This window comes from Athene cunicularia (assembly GCF_003259725.1).
Source record: "Athene cunicularia isolate RWA chromosome 3 unlocalized genomic scaffold, athCun1 chr3_part1, whole genome shotgun sequence".
Classification (NCBI taxonomy): Eukaryota; Metazoa; Chordata; class Aves; order Strigiformes; family Strigidae; genus Athene; species Athene cunicularia.
The window spans coordinates 49,336,596-49,363,590 of record NW_020799097.1 but is presented as its reverse complement, the minus strand read 5'-3'; the positions used below and the strand labels follow the sequence as shown (position 1 = coordinate 49,363,590).

At 44.4% G+C, this 26,995-nt stretch overlaps 1 protein-coding gene across 3 annotated transcripts in view; it reads right to left on the bottom strand.

Annotated features, from left to right (window-relative positions):
- Positions 1-762: 762 nt before the first annotated feature.
- The window catches only part of SOBP (sine oculis binding protein homolog), a 123,787-nt gene continuing 97,554 nt past the window's right edge, over positions 763-26,995 (bottom strand). For all 3 annotated transcript variants that reach the window (XM_026844904.1, XM_026844902.1, XM_026844903.1), the window contains 2 exons: positions 18,343-20,297; positions 763-2,499 (listed from right to left, as the gene is read on the bottom strand). In XM_026844904.1, coding sequence (XP_026700705.1) covers positions 18,345-20,297 — 1,953 coding nt within the window. In that variant the 3' untranslated portion in view covers positions 763-2,499; positions 18,343-18,344. The remainder of the gene's footprint in view (positions 2,500-18,342; positions 20,298-26,995) is intronic.

Sequence of the window (26,995 nt, the reverse complement as noted above, 5' to 3'; positions counted from 1 at the left end):
AACCCCTCCATCAGCAGCGCTGGCTGTGCTGGCCAAGAGCTGGGAAGCAAACTCTACTGTGTGAGATAGCTCAGGGCCTGCAATTCTGTTCCTGTTGCAGAGTTTTGGGGGCATTTGGGAGGATTTTGTTTCCTTGAAGAACCTAGGTTTGATTTCAGGGGGAGTTTATGCATAGAAGAACCACATCCTTACAAAAGGCAGGCAGAACACACTCCATAAACAGCCCCAAATGCAGCACTAGCAAACTGCGCTTGCACAGATCCCCATGAAATGAATGAAGCTGCAGAAAGTACATCCATGCAGGGCTCTTCTCTAAGATCAGGACCTAACTCTGCACTGTGCTAACTGCAGGGATTTTTCCCCCACCCCTTAAACACTGCAGAAACTGAGAAGTGGCAACAGAGGCATGAAAATGGAAGGGATATAGATACAGCCTTCAAAACCACTTATACATCTTTTTCTGAGACTTCAGAGTTTTGTTTGTTCTGTGAGCAGGCAGGTAGAGAAATGAATAACCACATGCACAAAAATGAAAAAAAAATAATAAAACAACAGCACATTTAAGTGCATTTTTTTTTTCTTGGAGATTTATTTTGTTTTAATAAATCTGACACCAGTCAGGGAGAGAGAAAAGCGTTGCAAGCCCAAAAGGAAAGCAGAGCACACTGAGGGTGCTTCAGATTCTTGCTCTCTTGAAGATGTTTCATCAGTATTTCTTTGAGCTCTCTCCCCAGACTCAGGAGTTGTTGGATTTCCCCCCTTTTTGTTTTTTTGTTGGGTTTTTTTTGTTTTTTTTTTTAAAAAGCGAGCTTACTCGCCCGGTGTGTTTTCCAAGCTTTCACAGCTCTAATAAATAAGGAGCACCTGTAAAACAGTAGCTTGACTTAAGTGAATCTGTACAAAGGAAAATATAGAAATACAGTATATACATAGTGCTCATAGTGCACCATCACTACAAGGCTCTGGTTCAACTGACTGCTATCCTGCTCCCAACACCACTGACACAGTCAGAGACACTGCTCCTGCAAACTGCTCCTCACTTCCCCACAGCAGCCTTATAGAAAAGGTGTACTCTGAACACTCAAGAGTGAACAATTGCTTTATTCGAGTTAGTAAACAGTTACACTGAATCACAAGGTGATCTGAAATTTTTTTAAGTTTTTTTTTTGTTTGTTTGTTTTTTAATTTTTTGTGGGGTTTTTGTGGTTTTTTTTTGTTTTTTTTCTTTTCTTTTTTTTTTTTTTTTATTTGTCAGAATGGGATACTCCACGACTTTCTTACCAATTCAGTGCCAGTATAACATGCTCTAGTGTACTTTTGGACTCTTGGCTACAACTGTACAAGTGCACACAAGTAAATTCTACCCTGTTATCCTCCACCCACTGATTGAGGATCGAATTGCACATTTCTCTTAACCATGACAGGAGAAAGCAAACAGTGAAACAGAATCATGGGGGATCTTTCTCACTTTACCCTTGTTTTCATTGGTTTGTCCATACCATTCTAATTATCATGAAAGGGCTATGCATATGGAGAGATTGTCTCACTGCCTTCCTGGATCACTGAAAACCATCAGGGTTGAAATTTCATCCAAGTCTTTCGTGACGCCCAGCAAATATTCCCCTCAGATTATTTTACACCTTGAGGGAATTTTGGTCTTTAGTTCAACACTCTTGCTCTGTTCCCAAATGGGGCGCTATTTAGGGGAATTTAAAGAGAAAGCTGAGAAGAATAAACATTTACTGAGTTCTCTTGGCATTCAGTCTCTGAAAAACCACAGTATAAACTATTCATGCTGCTTCTTACATCTGTCAAATCAAAAATTAAAAGCCATAAAAGTGTAACACTGAAAATATGGCATTAGAAAGGATAAAGGTGGCCTTTGTAAAAATAACAAGGAAAGTATATTAGCCAATAAAATATTCTAACTCTTCATTTAAAAGTGCATCATGGGTAGGACAGAGATGACTCTGAAGCGTTGCTACTCCAGTATTACCCCTTTCCCCCATCAAAACTTGAATAGGTCCAAAACCATACAACGCAAATCACGATTCTTAGTGTAGCAGCAAAACCACAGCAGTTTTTCAAAGGAAAAAAAAATATTTAAAAAAAAATCTGTATCATTGTCCAGTCTCAAATATCTGAACTTTGAAGTCAGAGAGGGAAAAGTACCTATGTTGGTCCGTGTGGTTTTTGAAACCAGGGTGAAAAATCCCCCCCAGCAAGAAACCAAGAGGAAAAAGCGTTCCTTGGAGGAGAAGAGGGGTGGTTGCAGGAATGCTGAGCACACTGTGTGGGTCCATGATGTGCTGTCTTCTGGGTCAAAGGCACCCGTGGGACCGAGGCTTCCTCGGAGGGGGTTCATGACAGGAAGCTGCTTTCTTTGCTGAACTTTCAGCCAGAGGGGGTGGTGAGCGGACCAGCTGGTGTCATTCGGTGGAGTGACGTGGTTTGCTCTGCTCCCTTTCTCCATGCAAGGTACCCTGTCGGCGAGTGTTCCTGCAAAGCAGACAAGCAGAGGTGGTCAGGGTGAGTGGCAGGAGGCTCGCTGCAGGCAGGCTGGGCACCGCCTGAGCTCACATCGCACAAAGTCTTGTGCCAGGTGGGCAGCCAGGGTGAGACACAAGCCCACCACTTTGGTCTCAGCTGCCCCTCCTGCCACAAGGGCCGTTGGTACACACAACCTCCAAGGTTGCTGGAGAGGAAGATGGAGGAATTCCTGTGATAAAAAGCTGGAAACCGATATAATAATAGTTCATTCTTTGGGTTTCATAGAGCGCCTTTCATCCTACAAGAGCACGGGTGAATAATGATACTTTGCAATTATACAGTACCCTGCACCCCTTGATCTCAGTGTGCTTTACAGAGCTGGGATGTACTGCTCTCTGCATGGCACAGGTGGGGAAGTGGAGTCAGAGAAGCATTTGGTCCAGGATCCCCCAGCACCTGGGATGGGGATAGGATGGGGAATACATGTGCAGGGCTCCCCAGGGACACCTCACTGCACAGGCTGGTGTGTGGCTCCACAGGGCTGATCAGTCTCACGGAGAAACTGGAATGGTACTCTGAGAGAGCTCCGCTCTCGGGTAAATACACATCTCCCACTAACAGAGCTGACTCTGTAGGTACTATCCATGCCATGCATGCAAACTGAAGATGCCCCTCTTGGCTCTTCCCCAAATCTGTAGTCATACAAAGGAGAGGTGTGTGTTTAACACAACAAAACTGAGCTGCAATGAGGGAGGTCAGGCTGGAGTCCCCCACAGCCTTCTTGGTCTTCTCTTGGGATGGTCTGCAACCGGTGTTGTACCACCACCACAGCAGCTACAGTGCCAGGGGGTCACAACTAGTACAGCATGGTGACTGACACTGCTTGCATAACAAACACAATTCAATAAAGGCATCTGAGGCCCCAAATCACAACTAGGCATTACTCTCACTGAGGTAGACTGCTACTGAGATCTGATATTTTCAACGTTGAATGAATGGATTTCCACGGACCATGTGTGAGGCGAGGACAAAACCCCCCCGAATCTGCTAGTGCAGATCACAGAATTAGGTAAAGAATTTAGCTTTCCAGTTGTTCCCTTTTTCCATCCTGGTCCTCATTTCCAGGTCCATTTTTCTTCTGTTATCTGACCAGCTGTTCTGACTGCTTTTCTTTCTTTTCTCATTTTTTAGGGCACAAAAGGGATGCATCTCACAGGATGTATTCAGACAACCCCCTTCTAAAGCCCACTGGTGCTTTGACTGGGTGAACAATATTGGAAGCAAACACAGCTGTATTGATTTGAGGCCTTCAGAAAGCTGCACAATAGCTCCCCTAAAATAAGGTAAGCTTAGTCAGTGGTGAAGGACAAGGTCACGAAAATTTTTGAAATCACATTTTTGAAAACACAGATCATCTTCTCATCAATCTAATGCAACTTAACAACACCCCAGTGGTTCTAAGCTCCAGATGCCTTAGTGTATTTAGGGGCTACTGGGTGATACACTATGGTCTCATGTGCTTCCGCTTCCCTTGTCAGGTGATGATGTACACTGCCTAGCAGGGACAGTCCTCTATCCCTACATAACACGCTTGGACTCTGCCTCCTTGGATGGGATCTGCTGTCCCCTAAAGATTCGGACTAAAACTCTGAAGTACTTATCGGCCTTAATCTTGGTGCTGGGTCACATTTTCCTTCTCAGTCTGCTTCACAATTTCCCCTTCACTCTGGCTCCTCTCCGATTCCTCTCGTCACTGTGCTTGTGTCCCCCTGCCAAAGCTCCACCCTTCTTAAAGCAGAAACTGGAAGGCACATTAAATATGTTGACCAGCATAAACTCCCAGAGCATGGAGACCACTGTATCTATGTTAAGGAGTAACATTTGGGCTTTCAGGCAATGTGCCCAGCAGGATGAGCAGATTTGTGTGTACAGAGAGCTGTGGACATGAACTAGACTGAGAACTGGGATGTATCCACCTACTAAGTACTCCCCATAAAGTACACAACTGCTTTCTGTCACTTTTTGGCTTGAAATCGTACTCTGATATTAACTAAAAAGGGAAGCAGAGAAAATAAAACCTGTAATGTCTGTATGAAACCTCACTCTGCTCTAGGTATTTTGCCTGCTCCTCTCTTTCCATACCTCAACGGAAATGAATTTCCATCCCTCACTAATCAGTCTCAAATGGCATGGCATCGCACAGACTGATAAGTGATTTGGGAGGGAGGGCATAAAGAAGTTCATTAGCTCTCAATCCTTTCTGCCTGAAGCAGAGAGCTAGTTTTATAAGTCCTGTCTATTTTCCCCTACTGCAGATAAACTCAGTGTAACAGGGTGTGCAGATTGGAGAGAAGGACTTTCCCTGTTGATTGGTTCACATGGCAGTAATTGTGTTTGATGAATGCATCTTTGTAGCGATCAAGTGACAGCATAAAAATCCGTATCAGGCATAGCATGAGAAGTTTTATAAAGAAATGAGAACATGCTAGTCATCACCACTTCACAGTCAGACATTATACACCTCGTGCCAACGCTAGCTTGCATGACCAGCACCATAAAGTCAGCTATTTATATCACCCCCAAAAAACAAATTACTTTTTAGGAGAGCAACATGTGCTCTTTACCCCAGCTGAACTTGCCCTCAACACACATCAAATATTGCTGATCAGATAGAAAAATTGCATCAGCTATAAAAGAAGAATTTTCATAAGCATAAAGCCATGGAGTTGAGCTTATGCGAGTTGCACTGTGGTGAGCATGCTGGGCTTTGCCTGCTTTTTGAAGCCAATCAGGGCTGGGCTGGTCCTGGGTTGGAAGACCACTAGAAGTCAGAGGTGGGCTGTAGTTCCAACCCCAGGAGGCAGCATGGAAAAGATGACAAGTAGGAAGGCTCATTTCTGCCCAGCTGTCAGTGCAGGGGGCACAAAGGAGAATAACTCAACTGGATGATGACTCAGCTCAATCAGGTAACTTGGAGGTTCATCTGTGTGGGCTCAGATAGCTCCCCTGAACAGCAGGTGAGAGCCACACTGATGCCCTCTGTGGCTGTTAGTCATAACCTGAGCAATGGGAAACTATGAAACAAGCTGCACCAATGCAGAGCTTCCTCTTTGGTTTATGCCCTGACACATGAGGATTTAAATCCTTGTTCAAAACAACAGAGTTAGAGCTTGGCAGGACAGTTTGGCAGCTAGGGCAAAGCCTCCCCAGCAAGCTTCCCTACTTCTTTTCTGCAGGTAGCCAGCTCTTCCCAGGTGCTGCTGCAGACCTGCAGCCTTTTGTCCTGCGCAGCCCTTGGGATTGTTGTGGTGGGAAGCTTGGCCCTGCTTGGTAGAGCCAATTGCTAGAAGTGCTCCTCGCTCCACTCCTCCATGTCTCCATGCTTAGAAGCTGGGTGGCTCAGCTGTGGGGACATTTCCTTCTGCTCCCCCATACTCAAGCACTGATCCCTGCGTGCCTGCTCCCAGCTCTGCCCCATGAGCCAAGTGTTGCCATGATGGCAGCATGCTTCTGCTAGCAGTGATAGCTGCCAGAAATAGCTGCTTGTACCCCATGCCCTCCCCAGTCATGTCCTATCTCCTCAGAGGGGCCATGTCATTGACATGGCTTTGGGCACATGCGTGCATGCAGACACACACAGTTTTTTCCATGGTTGCTTCCCCCTCATTCTGTGCTTCATTGAACATTTCTGTCTCCAGATTCACATCTTATTGTTCAGAAAAAAATTAGAGACTGGGTGGGGAAGGCTGAGGCAACCGTTGATGTGGGCTGGCATGGCAGAGTTTCCATCATTTAGCACAGCACTTAATTCACCCGGACAATGAATGCTGATGTGCTAAAAAAGGCCTAGTTCGTCTGGGACATGCATGGCCCTAGAGTAAAGGCACTGCAATTATTTTCTCAGGGAAACTGCTCTGAAGATAAACCACAAGAGTGCAGCTAAAGTCAGCATGGGAGCAAGCTCAGCCCTGGAAACACTCTGGAATCATCTGTTACTTGTAATAGTTCTGTAATTTATTTTTTTTTCCAGCAATTCCTAAAGCAGTTCAAGCTTCTTCATTAAAACCTTCCCCTTTGAATATTTGATGATTTATCCTTCCATGAGCTAACTGAAGGGATGCCACATTGCAAGAGTCAGGGGAGGCCTTTAGCACAAATGGGATAACAAGTGGGGTCCTTGAGCACCAACCCTTGATTTTGAAGGTGGTGTTTTCCTTCTGCTCTGGTCTTGTAAGCTATGGATCCTTCTCAGCTTTGGGTCTGAAATGCAATTCAAGGTCTCCTGCCTACTGAAACATGAACTGTAATCTGAGTAGACATTATGACTTCAAGGGAAGAAGCTTGGGATTTTCCCTCCTTTTATGCCTAGGCAGAAGTGGTAAGGACAACTTAGTCATCCCCAACTCTGACTGAATTATTGAAGGGATGCACCAGACACCATGCTTGCAATTGTATCCAGTCACCTTGTAGTCAGGGAGAAACACGAACTGGAAAGCAGAAGGTCTGTTGTGTGCTGACTCCTGCTCCCCTGCATCTTTGGGGAAATTTCACAGAATCACAAAAGACCAGGTTGGAAGGGACCTCGAGGATCATCTGGTCCAATCTTTCTTGGCAAAAGCACAGTCTAGACAAGATGGTCCAGAACCCTGTGCAGCTGAATCTTAGAAGTGTCCAGTCTTGGGGAATCCACCACTTCCTTGGAGAGATTTTTCCAGTGGCTGATTGTTCTCATTGTGAAAAATTTTCCTCTTCTGTCCAATTGGAATCTCCCCAGGTGTAACTTGTACCCATTACCCCTTATGACTTCTTGTATAGAGGGAGTCTCCATCTCCTTTGTGGCCACTCTTTAAACTTTCACCAGTTTACATCTATGTTCAGGCCCTTGCTGGTACATTTAGTACTGTCTCTCACTAAATCATTCAATGTATGTTAAATTGAACCCTGAAACTATGATATCTAGTGAAGTTAGGCACATGGATGTATGTCACCATGCCCTTGTTATGTAGCAAGGAAATGGTGGAAATACAGTTCTAGGCTCTCCTTTGTGTTCCTGCATGGCCCAAGGGAAAAATCACCTCTTAAAGAGAGGGAGCAAATGAATCACCACTCTGGAAGAGACCTTGAGAGTCACCAAGAGATGAGGGGTCTGTGCTTCTGAATTTATCAGGCAGCCAGTTCACTGAAGAGAAACAAGACAGAAATTAAGCCCTCTCTACCTCTTTCAAAAGCAGTGACAATTGTTCAAAACCCAGCTATCTAACAGCAGTCTGCTCTTGACTGCTTTGGTCCAGCCCCAGGCTCCATGGTAGGGATACAGCATAAGGCAAGGGAAAAGGAGTCTCCTCCCTCTGTTATACATTTCCATAAAGACAGTGCTTCCCCCAAAAACCAGTCTTGGCCTGGGTAAGCATGCAGCTCTTCTTTATAGCCAGTGGAAGAAAGGATTCCCTAAATTCAGCAGAGAGCAGCCACATACTTGGGGAGAATGGCCCAGGTTGCTGTAAATTCTCCCCTGTACCGCAAAGCAGCAACACAACTCCACCATGCAACTTGCTCTGCACAGACCCAGGGGGCATGGCACCTCCTCTCCCCTTCAGGTTTGGATTCTCCAAGGCAAAACAGTTGCCATCAGGAACTCATGCTGCAGCATTTTAAATTTACATCTCCTCATGTTCCCATCTCTGTCAAGCTTTTTGTCAGAGCAGCTCCCCACTGAATTGCACTGTGTTTTCCTTTCCTCTTCTTGTGGTACAGGTAGAGAAGAGTGGGGGTTCACAAACTTTAACCTGGAGGGACCAGGGTCCTCATTCTCCTTCCCACACCCAGGGGTGCTCCAGAACAGGCACTGCATTCAGTGCTCTGAAACACATCTGGGAAGAGCCTCTCTATCCATCAACTTTGGAGGAAAGCAGAAGATACCAGTCTTGGTAGGCTAAGAAGAACATATGGGCTCAGTTACCCAGATTACAGCATCAGTGCTGCTGTCATGTTTCTCTGTCGTTGTCCTCCTTCCTTCTCCACCTATAACACTTTCTACTTTTCAAAGTAGCAATCTCCCCAGGACTTCTCTAGATATTCTTTTAATATAATTTTTCACCATGTCAAAGAAGTTTCTCATGGTTTAACCTTCTATAGAACAATTGCTCAGCAAGTTCATGAAACTCCAATTTCAGTCCGAACTAAAGACAAAACCAATGTCAATCAGGCCCTCCTGCCCAGCCCCATGGCACCATCTTTCTCCAGGTTTTCACTGACAGGGGTTTTCTGGTTTACATTTTGAGCATTTTGAGGCATGTATGCAAATCATGCAAAGAGGAAAAAGCCATCATGGTTCTGGACTTCTATCTCAGCTGTAGCACATGCCACTTCTGGCCGTGTCCCCTGTGGCAGACCACAGAGCCTGCCTGGGCCAGATTCTGCTTTACACTGGGGTAACTGGGTGTATCTCCTCAACAAAGCAGCCCATTGGCCTCCAGTTCGTGCAGTACCAGTGTGTTTGGCAGACCTGTAAATAGTTTGCTGTGCCCCACTGATGCTTCATGTGCAGATGTGGCAGAAGATATGATTCTTCTTTTATAAATCCAGATGAATTTTCAACTAGTTCTCGCATTCTGCACTGGGATAAAGCTGAAACTTTGAATGATCCTTTGCAAAAAACAAAAAACCCACACAACATAAAAACTAAAACAGAAGGAAAACCAAATCCAGACAGTTTCTACTCTCCTTTCCTGAGAACAGGCAATGACTGTGATGTGATAACCCTTCTTTAAGCTTACGATTTTGTCTGAATCAGAATAGGAACTTCAACTTGAATTTCAGCAGCCTTCTGTGGGCCCAAACCACTAGGCTTTTGGCTATTCTGAGGTGCTTCTCAATTTTCTTGTCCAAGCTGATGTCTCCAGTAAAAGCAGCTAAATAGCCAGAAAAAGGCAGATTAACAGTGTGAAGGAGGGCGAGAATGGGGGTCTTTCTGAGCAATAGCTCATAACTCCCTGTGGGAGTCCTCCTCTTCACCTGGGTTAAGCCTGTGCCTGCCTTTATCATCTGAAACGCTACTGTGGGCCACAAAAAATCAACTAATGAACAAACCCCCCCAATAACAATAATGATATTTTTTTTCAGAAGCAGCATTGAATCTTTTTAGTGAAAAGTTTCAGCATGCCGTATCATGAAACAATCAACATTTCCCATAAATGACCCCTCCATCCAACACCACCCAGGACTGCATGCCTGGCACTGTCCCCATGAGGTTTCTCTCTGGTTTTCACAGCCCCCATCCTAGTTCATTTGAGCCTGAGCAAGAGAGGGTGCAGACTCATCCAAAGACAAGTGGACATGCTCAGGTAGCCAAAATGTCAGGTAGATTATACTGCGGGGGAAGGAGGAGGAAAAACCCATCCAGAACACATAAGGAACAAGCAGGTGAGACCTGGATAGACCTCAGTGCAGTGCCATGCACTTTATGGCACCTCCCTTATCCCCAGCACTGCTGGACACTGAGCAACCTGTGTTGGACCCAACTGTTGTTTTAGGTTTTCTCTATTTCCCACCTCCCCTGCCACCTCAAGAAAACAGGAACAATATTTTTACACCAAGATAACTGGTTCAGCAATAATTGGTTAAATGCTTCAAGTAAAACCGAATTATCATTTAATTGATCTTTCAAATTTAGGGTCAGAATTCAAGTTCTTGGTAACTTCATTGTGCATATTTTATTTTCTATTCCTGTTCAAGCATCTCTCAATTGGAGAATTCCTGTGGGAAAGGGGTTTTGTTCCCCCTCCTTTTGGATAAGCAACTTAGAAATGGCAGCACAAGTGGTCCATGAAAGCTTATAAATATTTGGAGTGTAAGCAGGCAACACAAAGTTTTACATTTAACCACGTGCACTCCAAATAAATAGTTGAAAATTGCTGTAACCATAGGTTTCAATATCAATTGGCTGATGATGGGATGCAGCTCTTTCCAGAGAGGTTGAGAACTCGATAGTTATTTCACTCGGCACTACCCAATCCCTAAACCCCCTTTTTTTTTTTTTTTTTTTTTTTTTTTTAAATGTGTCCTTCCGTAGAAGATGATTACATTACACAGCCTGAAAGTCCAAAACCAGGACTGGAAGATGAAGTGCAGCAGAGAGTGGGGGCATCCTCTCGACAAATGCAGTTCAGCCTCTTTGCCTTTAGATAATTTGTTATTGTAGGTTGGCTTGAGTTTAAGACAATAATGTTTCAGAAACACTCGGAAAAGCAAGCCAGCTGCAGGGAGGATATCGTTACAAATTGAGACACATGTTGTACAGGAATACCATTCTTTTCAAATACTAAAATCGTGTCTGGGGAAGTAAAGCCATGCAAATGAATCAGAGGCAAGACCTTGGTCTGTAATATGTTGAGGGCCTTCAACTTGCATTAGAGGCACCAAGTGCTGAGTGCACATAGTACTGCACAGGATCAAGCCCAGATATTTAATTAGCTCTAATTTGCATGGTAGAAGCAAATGTTGAATAGTTGAGGGTTCTGCAAAATGTCAGAGGTTACTTCGATTCATGACTCTCACGAGATGATCGCACATGCTTCCAAACACAACCTCTGGTCCTGGGAGGGAAATGCAACTCATTATCAGAATAGTGTCAATAAGGTAATGATTAGTAGGCCTCAGCTGTGAGGCCTTGACTGATGGAGGCACCCAGGAATATGCTTAACTTGCCTGTTCTGCTCTATGGGACCTAAAAATAGGCAAAGAGAGACTCAGCAGGTAATCTGGAAACAAAACGTGCTTCGCAAATCTTGCTTGTCACAGTCTGATTTGTTCCTGATTTCTTGCTTAAATAGTTTACTTCTGCTTTGCCTGAATCATACGCTGCTTTTTTAGCAGGAATGTATCTTAAAATCTATTGCTCACTGCTTGATTATGTCCAACTTTTTTCGCAAACAGTCCTTAAAAGTGTTATGTGCCTTTCTGACCCACTTTCAGATACTGCATGTAATACTGAGAAATAATTTATAAGCTCCTCACAGTTGTTCAGAGCTCCCTGCTCCTCACCGAAGTTGGCCATGGTTGTTTCAGGGTCAAGCTTCACAAAGGTTATTAGGTGCTTAGCTCCTTATCGGATTCCAGTGGCAATCAGACACATACTGTCCAGGATCTTGGCCTCTGAATGTAAAGCCAATCATTGTCTCAGATGAGGTTTTTACAAGTGTATCTGTCTGGTTTACTATGGTCTTTGTTGTTAGGGTCTCTGTATTTAATCATGAGTTGTGCTTTTTTTTTTCCTCATAAACTTTTCCTGAGCCACTGACTTTGGTAGCTTGACAGCACAAGAACAGACTGATGGAGAGCTATAGTCTCCTCCTACACCCGTTTTACACTTCACACTTTTGAATGCAGCTGACTTTACTCTGCACCAACTTAAATGAGAGCAGCATTAGGCCTTATATGTATGAAAGTGCTTGGTCGGTCTTTAAAGCCTGACAAAACAATTATGAGTAACTCATTGTTTCAATACGAATGTGGGTTGTACCAGTTTAGGCAATGGCACGGCTTAAGATGCTTATTTCAGTTCAAGTAATTTTCATTTCACAAGACGATGAAAACTATTAAGGTCGAGTAGGCACTAAAATTATCTCTGAAGTCAGTGGTCCCAGATCTTGGGAGCTGTCAGGTAGGCTACAGCCTCCAGGAACTGCAAACTTTGCAGATTACTGTGAGTCTTTCAGTTCTGCAATGTTATTTTTTGCTGGCTGAAGTTCTGGCCATGTATTTTATTCACCAGCAGCCCTAGATGCTCACTACCTTTGCAAATCAGACTAGGTATAGTTATTTTCTAAACTGGGTTCAAGAATCAGATTTCATATTTGAACCATATGCCCTAGGAGGTTATATGGAAAAACAGGAGGAACCCATCAGAAATCAGCACTTGTTCCTTTGATTTCAAAGAGTGTGCAGTGATCTACGGCAGCATACCACGAGCCTGCTATTTACTGCCACTGAGACGGAAGTTAGCGCTCCCACACTTGCTCCCAGCAAGCAAGATGTGGGAGCTGAAAGCTACCCTGGAAGTATGTCATTTTATACTTCAACATTTTGAGAACAATTTTTTTTTCTTTTTTTTTTTTTCCCCCTGGGAAATCCTTTTTCAGATTTAATATATCTAAGAAGAAGCTGCACAGGCAATTTAAAAAAGTAAGATCACTCTGCTAGAGCCAGGCAACTCTCAAGGGCAAAGCTTCAGTTCCAAGCAAATGTGTTTAAGGCTTTGTGGTGTTAACATTGTCTCTTCTCCCCCTTTGGATAAAAGGAAGATTTCTGTAGGGTCATGAGAAGGCAGGTGAAGGAAAACTTCTGAACCAGAAAAGTAGGTGTTAAGTGTATGAGCCAAATTGCTGATTTAAATCAGTTTAGCACCAGTGGAACTATATCCAGTTAAAATTAGCTAAGGCTCTGGCCTATAGTACTGTGTCAACAAAGATGATTAGCATAAAAATGTGCTTAAATATATAAAAACTGTTTTCAAGTATACCTTCAAATTCTATCCTGATCAGAGCAAGGGCAGGGTAGGATGCTGGTAGATAAATGCTACAGTGACAGGGGAGTGATAAAAACTCTTAAGGCAGAAAGGGAGGTTAATAGCTATGCCCCTTGCCTCAGGAATCCTGACCAGAGCAGGAAATCTTGTTCTGGACCATTATGGGCAGGGGAGCTCAGTGGGATATATATTACTTCTGATCTGAACTGGAGCGTTCTGCATGTTGTATATTTTTATGACTACAATGTAAGGACTAGACAGCTGGGGGTCTGGTCCTATAACTCAACAGATGCTGACCCCAGGACATACGGGTTGGCTCGATAGGTGGCTGTACTCCTACTATTTCCATTACTTCTGGGAGAAATTCTGCTGACACAAGCAGAAAAAATCCCTGATTACCCCAACATAGGATTAGTCAACACACACACACACACACACACATACACACACACAAACAGAAGCTAGTTGTGAGTTTAGCGTGTGTCACTTAATTTTCTAATTTAGTTTACCATAACTATCATGTTAAATCCAAGCAGACCTTAGTGCTTCCTAATTTATTTGCTTTAGGAAACCTTGACACCAAAACTGGAGGGTTAAAACTGATCCCGCCTGGACATAAAGCATGTAGGCAGGCAACACTAACACTGCTAATTTTAGAAACTCACGTTGCTCAAACTTTAAAAAAATAACACTCAACAGAATATTCTTCCTAGCTTCATTCCTTTGTGATAGTAGGACTTTGGCACCGAGACATCTTTTGCCGGTTCTTCAAACTGCATCCAGCTAGAACAGCTTCACAGTCCACATCCTGATGGAGAGACTAAACTTTAACATCAAGGATTATGTTGCTGATTAGCACTTCCAATAATCAAGTAATTGGTACATTAAATAATCCAGAGTTTGGCAACTTGCCTGAAGAGGTCACGCTTGCACTGATTCGTTTTTAGAGTCCATGTTGCTATTACATGAACTCAATATGTCTGTCCAGAACTCTAGCGTAAAAATATTTGGCTAATTTCCTTCTTTTCGTACAATATGATGGGAAATAAAGTCCAGGGAAAGTTGTACATTAGGGTAGTATGTTCAGATTTTCCAATTAGGGTAGATGGGGAGCAAGAGAGAAAACGACAATTCTCTGGACTTTTTCTTCTCCCAGGTTAGCATGGCCAGTGCAATCAACAAAAACCTCCAAAAGCCCAAGTCAACATAGTTATTAGTACAGCTCCTATCCTCTTTGTATTTTAGTAGAATTTCTGTAAGTCTGGGAGTGTCTCATGAGGCATCCTCCCCACAACCAGACTGCCAAAGGAGCAGGGTTTTACCTCATGGGAACGGCAGAGGGCAGGGCTGTGGCATAAGGGGCTGTACTGATGGTCTGCTCCCCCTGCTTGTCCCCTCTGTACAGACACGGGTTGACTAAGCCCTGCGTAGCCTTCGCAGAGAAACTGCTGGGAGTCTAGAAATCTAAGCAGCCCCCTTGCTCCTCTGGACTGGCTATTACCAGCACTAGTGAAAGAAGGGCTCTGCATGAAACCAAAGGGTCCTCACCTCAAATCAATCATCGGAGCCATGCAAATCACTTGTGCATGCCTTGAGAGGCTCAAAACCCACCCGCATTTCACTGAGATACCCACTGGAATGAGATGGTTATCACGCTGTTTACTTCTGCAGAATATTTTGGGTATCCTCTTTCCCTTGAAGCACACAAGGATCCTGGTTTCAGATCTCGTCTGCATAGAAGCTACTTCTTTTCTTTTTGTGGAGAAAGGAGGGAATGAACACAGACTGACTAACTATCACCATGCCATGCTATGCACAAACCCTTGCCTGGGTTTGTTAACTTTCAGTGTCTATGGAGATATCTATGTCTGTGCCAGTCACCCTAAGTCTCCTTCACAGCAGGGAGAAGTAGGGACTCCTAGGGCACAATTCACAGAATCACAGAAACACAGAACCATCTAGGTTGGAAAGAACCTTGAAGATCATCCAGTCCAACCATTAACCTAGCACTGATAGTTCCCAACTACACCAGATCCCTCAGCGCTATGTTGACCCGACTCTTAAACACCTCCAGGGATGGGGATCACCTCCCTGGGCAGCCCATTCCAACACCCAACAACCCATTCTGTAAAGAAATGTTTCCTAATATCTAGTCTAAACCTTCCTTGGTGCAATTTTAGGCCATTACCTTTTGTCCTATTGCTTATTACTTGGTTAAAGAGACTCATGCCCAGCTCTCTGCAACCTCCTTTCAGGGAGCTGTAGAGGGCGATGAGGTCTCCCCTCAGCCTCCTCGTCTCCAGACTAAACACCCCCAGTTCCCTCAGCCGCTCCTCATACGACCTGTGCTCCAGACCCTGCACCAGCTTCGTTGCCCTTCTCTGGACACGCTCGAGTCATTCAATGTCCTTTTTGTAGTGAGGGGCCCAAAACTGAACACAGGAATCGAGGGGCGGCCTCACCAGTGCCGAGGACAGGGGTAAGATCCCTTCCCTGTCCCTGCTGGCCACGCTATTGCTGACACAAGCCAGGATGCCATTGGCCTTCTTGGCCCCCTGGGCACACTGCTGGCTCCTGTTCAGCCGGCTGTCAATCAACACCCCCAGGTCCCTCTCTGACTGTCAGCTCTCCAGCCACTGCTCCCCAAGCCTGTAGCACTGCTGGGGGTTGTTGTGGCCCAAGGGCAGCCCCCGGCATTTGGCCTTATGGAAACTCCTCCAGTTGGCCTCAGCCCATGGCTCCAGCCTGTCCAGGTCTCTCTGCAGAGCCTCCCTGCCCTCGAGCAGATCAACACTCCCACCCAACTTGGTGTCATCTGCAAACTGACTGAGGGTGCACTCGATCCCCTCGTCTAGATCATCAAGCTGTCTTAGTTGTTGACTTCAGGATGAGCTCAGCTGTCTCTCTGAAGTGCTTGCTTCTCTAGGTTGACTTTAAAGAGAGTTCAGACAATTAGCTCAGCTGTGTCTTCATTCCAGATGTCTACACTGGGTCAGATTAATCTTGCCTGACAATCTGAAAACTTCTGTAAAATAACTCTTACACTGATACAAAAGAATATATAAAACTCTTGGTGAATGGGAAAATGGTTATTCCTGAGGATAACCACAGTGTCAGTTATTGACATTTAGAGAATACAAAAAGCTGAGGAGAATAACTGAGTGATAATGCATCCTTCTTGTCTTTTCAATGCAGCTTGTTCAGTTTGCCCACTTTCTCTGTCAAATATTATTTGTGAAGTCATGTATAATTGTGTCAACAGGCAAAATTACACAAGTCAGTGAAGACAGAACTCTCTCTTGAGTTTTAAGGCTTTGGCTCTGGATGGTGCTACACTCTTCTTGTGATCGGGACCTTGGAGAGGTGGCATTACTGCAGCCTGGATGGTCTGGGCAAGCATAAAGAGATGCTAAGAACCAGCCTGTATTTGACTATGGTATCAACACACAAATGTGTGAGTCTCTTAGTGATGGCTTGAAACAAACCACAGCTATGGGGAACCTGAGCAAGGTGGAAAGGGTGGGTTAACCACGGCTCCCCTAGAATTAAATAAAAGGGATACAGTCAGATAGTGTCCTTCTCACTAGACCAAATCACAGCCCCTAGGTAAAAGCATGTCTACATTTATGAAGAGACAATCTTTCAAGCTCCAAAGGTGGCACACCAGAGTTTGCAATAAAGATTTTGCTGCTGAGAGGGACATATAGTCCAGCCATACCTCAGGGGTGGGTAGGGGGATCCCCAATACCAGGGCCTAGGAGCATGTAAAGATTTTAAATATTCATTTGACTTCTGAGTTATTGTATTATTGATTATTAGTCCAAGGAAGTTATACTTGTCCTCTATTCTTACAAATGTATCTTTTAAATGTGTCTGCACATGCCAAGAGCAAAAAATAATGGTTCTGTTCCACCAAACTAAGTAAATAAATACTGTTTGTGATCAAGAGAAGTAACGTTTCCAGCACTGCAGCCAGCACAGGGAATGTGGCATTAAGAAATGAAAAGGGAGTCCTGACTATACTTTGGTATCTTTGATGGTGCAATTAGCCTGCACTGATGGAGCAGGTAGATGTTGCGATAGCCCAGATTCCACAGCCTGCGCTGCTATCTCTGGTTGTGGGTGCCAAGCCCTTCAAGGCAATATTCGTACTGCACCGCTGCAGTCAATATTTGTGCTACCAGGGACAGGGATTTACTGGAGGCTACAGAATATTCCATGGTTTGTAATGAAATCTGGCATGTCATCAAGCCACATCCGGCAAACCGTCAGTATTTTACTGCTGAACAGATTTCTTGCAACACCCACCATTTTCCCTTTTCCTGAAAGAAGTTCTCCACGCTTGTGAATCTAAACAAATGCAATTATATTTGTTTCTTGCTCACAGGTTTGAAGCACCAGACATACATTAAACTAACAGTTTTACAAAGGCGCTGTTTTATCAGAGGGATTCAGTAGGCTGGGAATAGGGAATGTAGGGTGGGGGGTTTCTGCCACTGGAGCATTGTCCTTGGACAAGCCATGGTTGTTGGTGGACTTACCCATATCTCTGCCTTGCGTTGTAGTCCTATCAGGAACCACACACACATAACAACCACAGGGCTGAGGGAAACCTCAACTGCTTTTCTAAGGTGGGAGACTTACATTAAGGCAGATAACTCCGTTAAAAGAGTAAAGTCCCATGGCACAAGTCTTGCTGAGATAAGCTATAGCGGGCAGGTCCCAAACAGCAGGCAGTCCCTAAGCACTGATACCCAAGGAAGGAAAGTTCAGGGAGAGGGGGTTTGGTCCGCGGAGAACAACCCAGCTGAAAGCCAGGGTGCAGTCTGGAGGCAGACCGAAGTAAGATGGTTGGAGATGACCATTTGGTAAGTCAATTGGATCTGAGCTAGCAGGAAGCAGCTGTGTTGCCCTGCTCTATGCTATGCTGTAGGGCAATTTCAATCATCATCATGAAGGCCTGAGTTGCTGTGTAACTCAGCTGGAATAAGTAAGCAGATTAATGGCCCAGACCTAAACCATATCCTAGGCAGAAAACTACTGACTTTGATGTACACAGCACAATAACTTCACAGCCAGCACCATCACAAAATGTTCTGTGAGCAAAAGTGTAATGAGGCTGCTGATGGATGGAGTACTGACAGGTACAGATGCAATACAACACAAAGAACAATAGTGAAACAGAAATACCAATAGTTTTCTGAAAGTGCCAATAAATCAGAATCTGTATCTTTTTTGTTTCACAGAGGCCACATCCACATGAGTTTGACCTCATACCTGAAAATACTCATTCTATTCACACAGAAGTCAGTAGTGATTACACAAACCTTTACTTATTCTGATTTCGAATTCGGAGACACCTCCTTTTCAATGGTGGCTCCAGATCCTCTGGCCCTGTGCTGAGTATTGGCGTTGAGATAATGCACGGTGCGATAGCAGTCTTTTCTGCTGGTTTTGGCACAGGCTGGATCACGCAACCTGTCTTGGGCAGCATCCGCAAAGCATATGCATGGTCCTCGTCTGCTGGATTGTTAAGGTTCGGGTCCTGTTTGTCTCCCCCAGTAAGGGACTCTTCCCCAGTCTTCTTGCCAACATCTCCCTCGAGGTGGCAGTTTGATGCGCAGTTATTCTCCTTAACGGACTCCAGCTCGCTTACCGCCAGCTCCTCTGCAGGCTGGGGCTTTTTTGGCTCCTGGGGCGGCTCCAGGTTTTTGGAACCCTCCGTGCTCTTCGTGCCATTCACAATGACATTGCACACTGCTGCACCAGCTTCCAGTCCTGGTGTGCCGGAGGCCAAGGAGACAGGACAACAGTGAGCTCCATCACTGCACGGTAACATTTTTGAGTCAACTGGGCTGCAGTTGTCCCTGCAGTCGCTGCAGTTCCTTTTGTCCGAGCTACCAAAAGCCAAATTTACAACACTGTTAGGTTCACGTTCAACTTTCACTTGGGCGTGTAAAGCCCTGTGGATAACATTGTGCAGCCTAGACCGGTGGCCTACTGTTAGGTCTATCACACCGTCCTGTGGACCCTGTAGTACACTGGGGAAACCAAATTTACTGTTCACTGGACTACTAGGTCTGACAGTCAAGTCAACAACTTCATTTTTACTGTGCTCCTGAAGCACTTGAGCTTGATTTAGGGACTGGCCTGAGCAGCTCGGTGATGAGTCAGAGGATTTGGATGATCCTTGCTTTGACTCTCGAGGGGATGAAGAGCTATTGGTTGGCTTTGCCCCAGGCGTCTCGCTGGAGGTACTCGGAATGAAGCTTTCGCCATTGCTGGAGAAGCCATTGGGGGGCTTGGAGTCATTGATGTGAGGGATGGGGATGGGAATGGGGATGGGGACGGGCAAAGGGACAATAACCGGATATGGCACTAGTAGAGTCGGGGGTGGCACCAGCGGGGCAAGGGATGGCAATCCAAAGTTCATCATCTGTGGCATAGGCATAGGACCATTTGGCATCATGCTGACCGGGGGAAAGGGAAGACTGGGCAAAGGAGCTCCAGGAGGGGGAGGCGGCAACAAGCCGGGAGGATTCCCAGGCATGGTAGGTGTTGTGGGGGGATGGATATGAGGAGAAAGCATCGGCCTGTGCATGGGGCTAGAGGTGGGACCCATATTTCTGGGACCACCTGGTGGAGGACCGATTCCAGGAATCATTGGATTTGACAGAGGGCTGTTAGGATTTGAGGCATGGTGAGGCGGCCCACGAATAAATGGTGGACGGATTTGCTGCATAATTTGCTGTTCCATGAATATGGGCAGAGGAACTGGCCCACGGTTTGTCATCACCATGGGAGGACTGCGAGGTGGGACACCAATTGGAGGCACAATGCTAGCAGGTGGCTGGACAGAAACTGGCGGAATATTTGGATTCTCACTGATGGGAATAGGTTTGGGAACTGGCGTGGGGATTTTAGTGACAGAGCAGTTGGCAGTGTCAGACGGAGAGGCAGTGGTAGATGCTGATGGTCCAGGACCTTGAATTTGGCCAGCTGCAGACACTGGGGATGGGGCTTTTCTCCGAGCATCTGCTAGCGGTATATTCCAAGAATCTGGAGTCAGCAGCTGCACCCCAGTGCCTTCTGCTTTATTTTCGACTGGAGGATGTAATGTACTGCACAGTCCAGCTGGAAGATTGGCCTGTGTCTCTTTGTAGAAAATGTCCATTTTGTACTGATTGAGACATTTTGCACTGCAGAACTGAAGCCTTCTTTCCCCGTCCCCAAAATCCAGATACTCTTTTGTGTGTCTTATGTGCTTACACCAGTCACATACCTACAACACAGTAATAAAATCAAATCAGGTAAGAAAAGCAATCTTCTCTTCATAGTGTTATTTTAAAAGTCATTTTTCAGTTGCTTTCTAAATGCATTATTTTTCTAGCAGAAAAAAAAAATAGTTACGTTTGTGAAAGCTATGTGTTTTTTTCTCCAAAATATTGGTGAATTGAATGTCACTCCCTTTTTTGGCTCCCATGACCTAAATTCTACCTTATACAGTACATTATATATCTTAAATCACAGAGAAGAATCCTCAGCTGGCATAAGCTGTTAAAACAGACATATGTAAGTATATAAAATCTATATGAGTATGGCTGTGATTACTCCTCAGTGGTAATCTAAGCACACCTGTACCATCTGAGATGCCATACTACACAAGGAGTGTAACTGGAAAAGGACTCAGAAAGTTGCTGGAAATGAATGCAAATCGTTTCTGCTAAACTGCAGCACACTGTAACATTTAGTATTCTATTAAGGGTATCAAATAGTAAGTTGGAAAGGGTGTGGTATTTTAAAATGGCATCACAAAGCAAAAAGCATCATTCATCCTTTGCCCTTCATTCCAAGGAGAAACTTGGAAATAGTCAGGACATTTGTGTAAGGTTCAAATAGTCCTAATTTGTGATGTTTCGGCAAGCTGGAATTATTTTCTGAGCTGTTTGCCCACTCTCGTGTACGAGTCACTGAGTAAAACTTCTTGGCAAGCAAGGGCCTATTTAGCAACTTTTCAAATACTACAGCAAAAAGTTTGCATTGCAGGCTCATTTTTGGTTTGTTTCTCTGCTTTCCATTTAATCCTTTTCTGTGTTACTATTGGTGTGGTGAAGGCATAGCCAATTTTTTTTAAAAGTAAGGCTGCAGAACTAATTAAGCTGTGAAAGGTTTTCCCAGTTGTAAACCACTAGACACCAAAGTTCAAAAAATAGTCATTCTAGGCTTCAGAATCCATTACTTCAGAGAAATTATTGTGATTTCATTAACACATTAATTTTGCAACACCAACAGCTCTCACAGATGGTGAAGACATGATCTACAATTCAAATATGACTCTTGTTTGCACAAATGCCTTTCCTTCATATGGCATTTTAAACAAGAATTAATATGAGTAATCTTGCCATAGCTATAAACAGATAAACAGATGTCAGATTTTTCTGTGCCTTACTTTTTTGACAGAATTTTACACACACAAAAAACCCCATTTTTGTCATTTACATTACTTCTCAAAATACTCTGCTGACAGAGATTTTTGGTGCTTTCTATCAGCATGTTGAGCCTATGACCATGTCAGAATACATCCTGGTATTGTTTGTTCTGCCTTTTCCAAATAGTCCATATTAGCTTGTTTTGAAATTACTGTATCTTTTGTACAAAAAAAAAAAAAAAAAAAAAAAAAAAAAAAAAAAAAAAAAGAATATGATTGTGAAAAGACTGCATTAAAAGGATAATTAATTTTAATAACTATTGGCCATATAAACAATTCAAAACAACATATGTCGGGCATCTGATTACCCATCTCATTTAACTCTCAGCTTTCCTTTAACATAAACAGTGGTGACATTTTTGAGATTTCAGTAATATATCTTTTATATATATATATATATATATGTGTGTGTGTGTGTGTGCGTGCATGTGCGCACATACACACACTATATGCTATGGCTATCAGCCCATTTATCTTAACTCTGAAAACTTTTAGTTATCCAGTCAAGTTGCTATTTGATTCCCTCTCCTGCCTTCCCTCCCCATTCACACACTCCACACACACTCCCTCTCTCTACCGCGAAGTTTTCATCCCAACATTTAAATCAAATTAAATAATTACTTGAGAAGTAGCAACTATTGTCATTCCTGAAGTTTGGGAATGCAGGGTTCAGCTTTTTAGCTTTGGCACACGGACACAGGGCCACCCACATGAGATAAATCAGAGGGGGTGCTGGTGCTGCTCAACGCGTGCGGCATTAGGAACGCGTGTATTTCCAGCCCGATGCCCCATGCAAGGAAGAAAATTTCTTGGTATGTTTACAGACAAGTTCAGCCCTGCATGGGACACACACTGACGATGTAGTGCCCTAAAAAATGTGGACAAAAAGCCTGTCAAACGCACAGAAGAGTCGAGTTAAACGACTCTGTTGCCACCAGCACATGCATTGCCCCAGGCATTGGGCGGATGGGAAGCAGGAGTGCACTGAGCAGAACAAAGCAGGGTCACCCCCACTTCCAAGGGCTCCTGGGTTTTACCAGGCATTGGCTCTCCCTCTGCTCCCTGCAAGAAGGCTCAGCGGCCATCACAGACAGCACCGGAGCTGGGCAACCCCTCACCGCAAGTAGCGCAAACATGCAGCAGTGGGCACTGAACCATCCTGGGTATTTGGCATGGGTATGGGTTTTGCCACCCACCTGGCAAGTCTGCACAGGATCATCTGATGGAAACATCTTAGAACTGACCTCCTTAAATTTTCTGGCTTGCCACCGTTTTCCAAGCAGACAAAAGAGGAATTTGTGAGTCTATGCTGTGAGTTAATAAGGTACTATTTATCTCAGTAATGCTGCTGAATTTACCTTAAAGTAATTTTTGATTGAGAGCTCACTGCTGTAGCCACAAAATGCTATCTATTTTGCATGTACAGAATCAGGATATAAACCACTGTGCTCCTTCTGTCGCTTGTTGGGTATGCTCTTACCCCAAGGGCTGTTCATAGAGGCAGGGGGTCTCCACATGTACCCCAAGAGCTGCACAAAGAGGTACCAGGAGCTCCCAGTTGGCTCCTGGGGCAGGCTGGGGCAGGCTGAAGCCCACACTGGTCCAATCATCCACAAAAACAGTGTCTGCTTGCAGGGGAAAGATGAGGAGACCAGCCTCAGAGATGGCTGCTGCAAGAAATGAGGCAGGACTTCAGATGCAGCTGCTTCCCTGATTTAGTCCTAGGATGGTGCACCTAAGACTTGCCCTTCTTTCAGGGCAAAGGAAGCAAACCAACTTACAAGCCTGCTGCCAAAGAAGCACTTGAGAAATATGAGAAAGTAAACCCAGCCTCCTTATCGTTCTAGGAAGAGTCCCCTCTGTGACTTTAATTAAACAGACTGAAAGAAAAATACAGCCCTCAAAAAACTTGCGGCATCTTTTCTAATAATTTAATTTTATTAGTTATCAGTTGAAAAAGTCACTGAAATACTTTAGTGGTTTATTGCTGTATTGATTTGTTTATCTCAAGTGGGCTCCTATGTCACTCCTAGCTAAACAAATATTTTCTCTTCCTCGGTAAAATATTTAGAAATCCTTCTTAGAAATTCTCTACTGATTTCTCCTGTTTTCAATAATTCACTGAGGTACAAGAAACTCTGAAGTCTGCCTGCCTCACTCACATATTGATCACAGACCACTCTGTATATTTTCTCACTAGATAAAATTAATTAAAGCCACAGAAATTAAAGGCAGCAATTCTGTTCCTCTGAACATCCTGGATGGACCCAATAGCTAACAATTATCTCATTGATTTTATGCAACATCTCAAAGTGTTGAAGTTAACATCAGTGAGAAATACCTATCTACTACATCCATGTATTTCATTATCTTCTTTCTTCCTTCCTCCTTACATAAGCAGTCTATGCTGCTTGTTTAAGACACAAGTATAAAATGTGCATGTCATATGCAGGCAATGTGACACCTTACAATACCATACTAAAAGGTAGAACAACGGTCCTTACAATAAGGAGGAAATTACTGGAGGAGAAAAAAATGTCACTTAAGAATTAATGAATCAAGTCTGTCTTACAGGATTGATCATTTAAGATGAGGTCAATGAATTTATGATACAAATGGCTATATCACTAGAGGTAATAAAACGAAGCAATATCATTCATTTTACATCTAACTAATGACGTGCTCAGAGTAATTACAGACTTCTTCTAAAAGCCTACACAGATTAGTTCAGATGTGATAGGTGCAACATATATATCTTTCCGTTCAATAAAATAACATTTTCTTATCTGTAAAACACACAGCCAATGTCTTAGTACTTGCATTCCATACAGAACATCATTGTTCTTCATAACCGGCTCGAAATCTCTTTGTTCATTTAGTCCTTCTGCTTCCCTTTTCCTGCCTCATCCTTCCTTTTCACCGTACAGCCAAGAGAAAAGCTAAACTGTTGCAGAGTGCTTGTTAATGCTGTGCATTGGCTTTGGTAGCGCTTATGCATGGGAGTAGCTCTGGGTTTCAGCGGGATTAGTCACAAGAGTTAATGCTGTGGGATCATGTTTGGAGGGCCTGACCCAGCACCGGTGGAAAACAATGGAGAGATTCCTCTTTAATGCAGTCAATTGGCTTTGGGTCTGACACTTAATGCCAGCCGCCGCTCACCCTGGTGAGTTGGTGGGAGCCTTGCCCCTGATCTCAACAGGAGCAGAGGCAAGGCTGGGGATTTTGGAAGGAACTGTGGCAGAAAAGCCCATAGCACAAGTTAACAAAAGGAATACACGGGAAGAAAATAAATGCTGCAAGGCTGAGTTTCAGACATTTCCTAACAAACATAGATGAAGTAACCATTTTGTACATTTCTACCCAAAAGGAGGTGGGATTGACTGGTAGTGGTGTGCCTGACAAGGAGTGTGAACATTCCCAAGATAAAGGGTCAGACTTCGCAAGGTGCTAATAGATCCCCTACGCACCTTCAGCTCCCTTGAAAAATACTCATAGTACTGCTCCTGGGCAAGCACACTTCACACCAGGAATGCCAGAACACAAACCCTGAATGACAGAAAAGATCAGTAATAAGATAACTGCCTATCTCATTCAGCTGTAACGCAACAACCCTCAAGAAGATTAAATTTACCTAACTGGGGCATGTCCAACGCTAAACAACAGAATGAACGTTTCCTTCAGTACATTTAATGTATTTATATTTTAGTGGCGTGTTGCCAGTGTGCTACTTATAAGCTCAATGACTTGATATCATTCATCCGCTTTCCTGTGAAACATGCAGCAATCTACACCAGGAGTCGACTCAGAAGACACTGCATCAGCAGAAACACTACTCGCACCCGATACAGGAACACCAAGGAAGCCAGGACCAAGGGATCCCGTAACACTTGAATTTCTCTAATACAAAGAGGGGGAAAAAGCCATTCTTGTTGGCATCCATACCTTTATTTCAATAGAAATGTCCAAAGCAGTGTCCAGACGTGGCTATGAGGTTGCCCCATGGACACAACACAGGGATCCTGCTGTGCTTAAAAGGGCCACACTCAGGCTTTAGGCACAGGGTAATTAATACTTTAATCAGCTGTCAAATGCAGCCACAAAGTTCATCCATTAGTGCAGTCCAACAGCAACCTCTGAGCAGTATCAGACACTACTTCATTAAGAAATACATTTGCTAAAATCTGTCTGTGGAGGTATTTACATCAGCCCAAGAGGAACCAGGAACGAGTAATGTGCAAACACCACCTCTGCGATGCCTTATAGACACCACTTTAGACTAATATCAGCTCCCTGGTAAAGCTTTGAGAGAGGACAGAAAAGGGTCACTAGGGCAAAGACCCTTTTTAGTTTCTCCAGCACCACAGGGAGACTAACAAAGCCTTGCTCGGGAAAACGCTGTTGTGAAACACCTTGCACAGAGGAGAGCTATACAGTCTCCTGAGGACCAGGGTCTTATCAAGAATGTTGAAACACAGGACTGAAGATTATCAAACCCTCACTTCCTGGCATAAAATCCATGTATTCAACTTTGCTAGGTAGTTTCTACTCCCTTTTCCAACTGTGGTATCCTAATGTTGTCTCTTCATACATGCTCAGGCGTATGTTCTGGCTTCACAGACGCCACTGAACATTTCCTATAGCCCATTCTGGCCCTGGCTGCCTTTCCTTTTAGCCCATGCTGTGTCTCAGGCCCTTCCCTGCAGTTTCTGACGCTGCCACCCACCCAGGATGTGTGAGGCATGGAAGCAGAGACTCCCACCTCATTCCAAAAGCTGCAAGGCGAGGAGACAACCCCCCTCCCCCTGCACTCCTGCCTTGCAGCCAAGCCAGAACCCAACACACCAGCCGTATGTTTTTCAACAAGGGCACAAGTTTTTTGAAGCCTTCCAAACATTGGATGCAGCAGCAATCTAGAAATTAGTGGCTTGAAACACACATACAGGGGTTTCTAATAAACAGCCAAATGAGTCACAACTAGTGCTCTTACACACAGCTCACTCAGATAATTTGCAGATCACCCAGCATCTGCTGCAGCATGGCACCAAGGCACCTTGCCACCTGGGCCACCTCGCACAGCTGTGAAGTACTTCCAGCAGGATATCTGGGGAAAATTCAGTCTATTAGAAGAAAAGAAATCTAGATATGTGTGTCCTGATAGACTATATGCTAACTATCTTTAAAGGGCAAAGAAGTGTGAAACCTCTCCCAGCTGTCCTCACCAGCTCCCCCAGCTTGTTGGGCAATGTGGCTGCCTGCTCCCTCCCTTCTTTCCTCCATTTATCCACCACCAAGTCTCCTCCTCGGAGCAGGTCCCCAAAAATGTAATGATAATTCCTCAACACATCCCCTCATAGATCCCGCCCACAGTGCTAAATCTTGCACACAGCTCCATCTCTGCAGTCTGTTTCATGGCCAAGCATGGAGAAACTTTAGGGGAAGAGATGTACCTCAAGTGTTCATGTATTCGACACCTGTGAGCACAGAGAAGCCGT